General features: G+C 36.9%; 1 protein-coding gene across 1 annotated transcript; it reads left to right on the forward strand.

Moving 5' to 3' along the window:
* The first annotated feature begins 204 nt into the window (after window positions 1-204).
* LOC124174190 lies at window positions 205-4,982 on the forward strand. Its single transcript, XM_046553288.1, has 4 exons — window positions 205-563; window positions 670-829; window positions 1,725-1,833; window positions 4,922-4,982. Exons 1-4 carry the CDS (start codon window positions 297-299, stop codon window positions 4,980-4,982), a joined length of 597 nt encoding a protein of 198 aa, XP_046409244.1. The 5' UTR covers window positions 205-296.
* The last annotated feature ends 252 nt before the right edge of the window (window positions 4,983-5,234 follow it).

Below are 5,234 nucleotides of genomic sequence, written 5' to 3' on the forward strand. Positions count from 1 at the left end.
CCGGGAAGGAACTACAAATAATGTTACGCCGACGGTACCAGCATTTCCATGCAATGTTAATGGAGCGAAAAATAATGAGGATGGAGTATCCAGTCGAGACTCCAGTAAGACCATCAAATTGGAATTGAAAATTAGTTAATATTTCAATGTTTATATGGCCATATTTTTCGTGTATTCTTACTGATTGATCTGTAGTATGTGAATGGTTTGGAATATTAAGTGTACTTTAATATTCTTTTTCTCATTGGCTTTAGCTTGAAATCAGTCAATAGTGTTAAATTAAGTGACCACGTCTAATGGGTCCATATTGGATGAATTATTTTGTTCATGTTGTTCCAATATGTGTTACAGATTCCCAAGTGTTAAAATGCCTGGCAAAGTTGACGTATGAAGTTCAACATATGAGGAAAGAGCTGCTTGCCATGAAAAATTCTCTTAAATGTGCTTGCAATGGTAGTAGTTCTCCAGCCCCGGAGTTAAAGTCAACTTTGCCCCTCTCGACTGAAGAGGAGATGGCCATCATGTGTGATGAGGTCAAGGAGGGAATGGCCATGGATGCTTTGGTAATGTCTGTGATATACTAATTTGCTTTCAGTGCCACTTGCATAAATCACATCAGAATTGCGATGCTTTCAACCACTAATTCTAAAATCAATCTCTTTTCTGCAGGTCAATACTTTATCTGTTGCTGGAGGAGATACCCTGGTGAAAGTAGTGGTTAATATAATGAGGAAATTGATGACAAACGATCTGGCCAAAGTATATAGTGCCTGTGGAAGGAAGGGGAAGAAGAGTCTTGTGGCACTTCCTGTGTACAAGGCAATTGAAAGTGAGCAAATTACATAGAATTCCCTTTCTCGGAAGGCTTAGGATTTCTATCTCTGTTCTAGCATGAAATTAATCGTTTATGCAGTGAGTTCCATTTGGGTAATGTGTAATATGATAACTTTTACAGTTAACAATAAGGTGTAAAATAACTGAATTGAATTTATCATGTTTGATGACAGGGAAGAGATGTAGTGTTTGGCTTTACTGTCATACACCCCTTGCTTGTAAATATGTAATAACCTTTTCACTAAAAGATAAATCTCAAGAACTATATATTGTTTATTAATATGATTTTTAAGTGTTCCATTTTCGGAGCACTAAGGTTATCCACTACCTCCCGGAATAGTAGGCTTTCCTTTTGATTCATCTTCAGTCGTAGGATTTTCAAAAGGGTAAAGACTTAAAATAGAATAGCTAATGTTAACTTGAGTTAACTGTAATAATGCAGGAGTAACTGAATAGGGCTCCTAAATTTAGCATGTTCTTATGTGGAAAAATGTTTAACTTATTCTTTGGGGAATGGTCCACATGTTTTTCTATCTTTTTTAACTTTATTTCTAACTAAGTATGTAGTCAGTAAATGGTAGTACTTCAACCACATTCTGCTCTGTTAATTACCTCAACAGTGTTAGGTAGGGGATGACTTTATCATCATAATTTTCAATAACAGACTCAGGAAATTGTTGTGATTTGTTGTTTTGAGTTAGTAAATGATAAGTAACTAAATGATTCCATCAATGTACTGAAGTAGGCCTATGTCTGGGGTGGTTATAATTGCTCTGATAATTTTTGTCTTCACGCCCATAATCTATTTTCTACACCAGCTATGTATATCCTTGTCTCCTCTTTGTGGACCCCCTTCAGAGTTCATGCTCATAGATCTATCTTCCTACCAGGTGCAGTGAGGAAAAACATTGTTGGCGCCACGGACTGTGATGTCAGGGCCAAAGTCAGTCGGTACCTTGCCTGTGCTATGGATCGTGAGGGGGGAGAAAGGAAAGAAGAGTATTTGCTCAATAGAATTGCTTGTACTATGCAATTAAATTTAATTTTTAGTTACTTGATTCGTGATATCTCGCCTGTTCTGTGATCCGTGAGGGGGGAGAAAGGAAAGATGATTTTCTCAATAAAATCATTTGTGATATGCCATTAAATTTCATTTTTAGTTATTTGATTCATTGAGGCATACACCATCCCAATGAATTTCATGGTAATTAACTTTTGTTGCTACTCTATTCATGTTTTCAAGACCAGAACATACAAATTCTTGAAGTTCTTTAATTTTTTAGAATTCATAAAATGCTTCTACCTTGAAATTTATTTACTGATGAGTGTAAGCTTGAGTGCACCCAACTCTTACTCATTCAACTATGTGGTATAGCTATTAATATTTTGTACATTCACGGTTTGAAAGTGGTGCAATTGCATTGGTGGATTAAAGGAAGCCTTCCTATCTTACACCTTGCCAAATGCATATTTTTATGCAGCTATATTCTTTGATGCATCAATTTGGAATTCATAAGTTTGTTGGTTGTTTAATTATGTGCGATAAATATCAATTTGACATCAGATTCTGAAGTCCTTTTCATATCATATTATAGTCAGGTAAGATATCCTTTTATTGTCAGTTTTATATCACTTTGACATCGGCATCTTAAGTCCTTTTTATATCATATTATAGTCAGGTAAGATATCCTTTTATTGTCAGTTTTATATCACTTTGACATCGGCATCTTAAGTCCTTTTTATATCATATTATAGTCAGGTAAGATATCCTTTTATTGTCAGTTTTATATCACTTTGACATCGGCATTTTAAGTCCTTTTTATATCATATTATAGTCAGGTAAGATATCCTTTTATTGTCAGTTTTATATCACTTTGACATCGGCATCTTAAGTCCTTTTTATATCATATTATAGTCAGGTAAGATATCCTTTTATTTTCAGTCATATATCACTTTGATATCGTCAGCATACGTCACTTATATATCGGCAAATGTTATCATTTTTGACCAAATGCCGATATCGGCAGTCGATATCATTTTGACTAATAAGTGATTTTTAATGATGTAAAAGTGATATCAAGCTGATATCAGTATGCTGCTGGGGTTGGTTTCATTGATTTCAGTTTCTTTTAGCATGTGAGGACTTTAACCCTATACAGAACCCATGCCCTGAAAGACCTCTATGGTATCTCGCCTTGTCTGGCCAGTCAGGTGAACTTTAAAGAGCTTGAGTGTCCTTTTTGATGTACACCAATGATAGACATCTACATTTGGTTCATAGGAAATCATTAGGTTTGCTGTATACCAGATATAGGCGTCTACATTTGGATTGAATTAGGTATAATGCTAACTTTGTACTCTCCGTAGGGATGTAAATCTTATGTAGCTTTTTATAGAAGTTTGCGCAAGTGTTTTAAGCATGTTGATATGATATTTATAATTAATATTTCCATCGGAAAATTTCTTATAACTAACTTTTGTAACTTATAAGAAAATTCTTATAAGAAAATTTCTTATAATAAATATGTCCAATTTCTGATAAGAATTTTCCAATAGAGGGGGGGGGTTAGGCGCAAGTAATACTTAGGAGTGTGGGAGTATTGCATACCCGCCAGGGAAAGCAGGAGTTGCGGGGTCGTCCTCCAGGAAAGTTTTAAGAATAATGGTTCAAAATGGCGAGTTTTACGGCTTTCTGAGGGATATTTGATTAATCCTAACACTATGCTATAAGTAATATAGCATAGTGTTTTAGTGGATTAATTAATTTATAACTGATCCAATTAAGTAAAATGGACTAAACTTAAACATTTCGTTACCAAAGACCAGAGAATAGGAATTGTGAAGGCAATTGAATCAAATAACTAAGGGGTGTACATCTTGCAGTGTGACATGTTTGAAATTAAGGAGGATTTCTTTGAATTACCTTTAGAAGTAGTACCATTGGTATATTTGTAGTAAAAAAATTGGTACCTGGATGCAAATTGCACAGTCCACCCAGATTTTATCTAAGTGTGTTTTGTTGCCCTACAAAGAAGATGGACAGTTTTTGTGTGTGCCATATTGTAATATGGAAAGGTGCTGTTGAAATTTTCCTAATTTTGTCCTAATAAAAATTGTCCTAATTTGTGAAAATAAAAGTTGGGGACCTTCTGAGCTGATATTGATTTTTTTTCCACTTTTAACCACTGCAACATTACTTTGTCCTATAGCATTGATTGTTAATGTATTTAATTTCATTTTGATTTATAGGGAGTTAAAGGTAAAGAATCTATCTACCGGTATCGTATCAAGTGAGAAGGTAAATTAATTTTACTTTCATTCTATAAAAATGAGAAATGCCAGTAAAATATAGCAGTTGTTGGGAAACGAATGGCAGAATGTAAAAGGGCCAGCGGTATATCGTTGGAGATTTGTTGGCCTTGGGTTGGGAATACGAAGGCCCGACTGTAATGCTCTGTTGGCCCATCGTTAGGGAATCGTTGGTTGGGATACAGTTGGCGAGGTGGCCAAATCATACCATGGGCCAACCGCTGTGTCCCATCATCTGCCAACAGAGGGCCAACCAAAAATGTTACTTGGGTTGCTCTTGACTTGAGGCCCGGGGAGAGTAGAATTGTCACCTCTTTTAGGCGAAACACACTTTGATTTTTTATGTCCTCTCTTCGGAGGACTTTCAGGTGTTAGGGTCTTTGGAATGGAAGGATTATCCTTACGGTCGCTCTGTGATTTTTTGGATACGTCAGTTTGTTTATTTCCATTATTTGTACTCTTCTGACCAGAAGCTTGCTGGTCGCGTTTCTCAACAGGAGTATCTTGGATTTTTTGAAAATCAGTCTGTGTTGAAGCGCAGCGGACAGAAACTGAAGCCACAGAAGCAAAAGAGCGGGAGAAAATTGGAGCCTTTTGGGCGTTGAATTTCTTCCTAGCTTCAAAGTACGAGATCTTTTCAAGAGTTTTAATTTCCACGATTTTCTTTTCATCCTTCAGCTTCGGACAGTCACGGGAATAGACGGGATGATCGCCGTCGCAGTTCACGCAATGCGCTTTGGAAGAGCAGTTTTCATTTTCGTGCTTTCCCTCACCGCAGCGTGTACAGGCAGCAGTGCCTCGGCATCTACTGGAGATGTGTCCGAAGTGCTGACAGTTGAAGCATCGCATTGGATTTGGGTTATAGGGACGCACCGGATTGGAAGTATAGCCCACAAATACCTTATCGGGTAGGGAATCACTGGCGAATGTGAGAATTACAGATGTTGTATTTATTACTTGGCCGTTCTGTTTTCTTGTAAACCGGCGACATTGTATGACACCTTGGGGGGCCATTTCGGTCTTTATTTCCTCCACATCAACGTACAGGAGATCAAAGCAGGTGACCACTCCACGACACGTGTTTAGTGTCT

The sequence above is a fragment of the Ischnura elegans genome, chromosome 2 (genome assembly GCF_921293095.1).
Source record: "Ischnura elegans chromosome 2, ioIscEleg1.1, whole genome shotgun sequence".
NCBI classification, from domain to species: domain Eukaryota; kingdom Metazoa; phylum Arthropoda; class Insecta; order Odonata; family Coenagrionidae; genus Ischnura; species Ischnura elegans.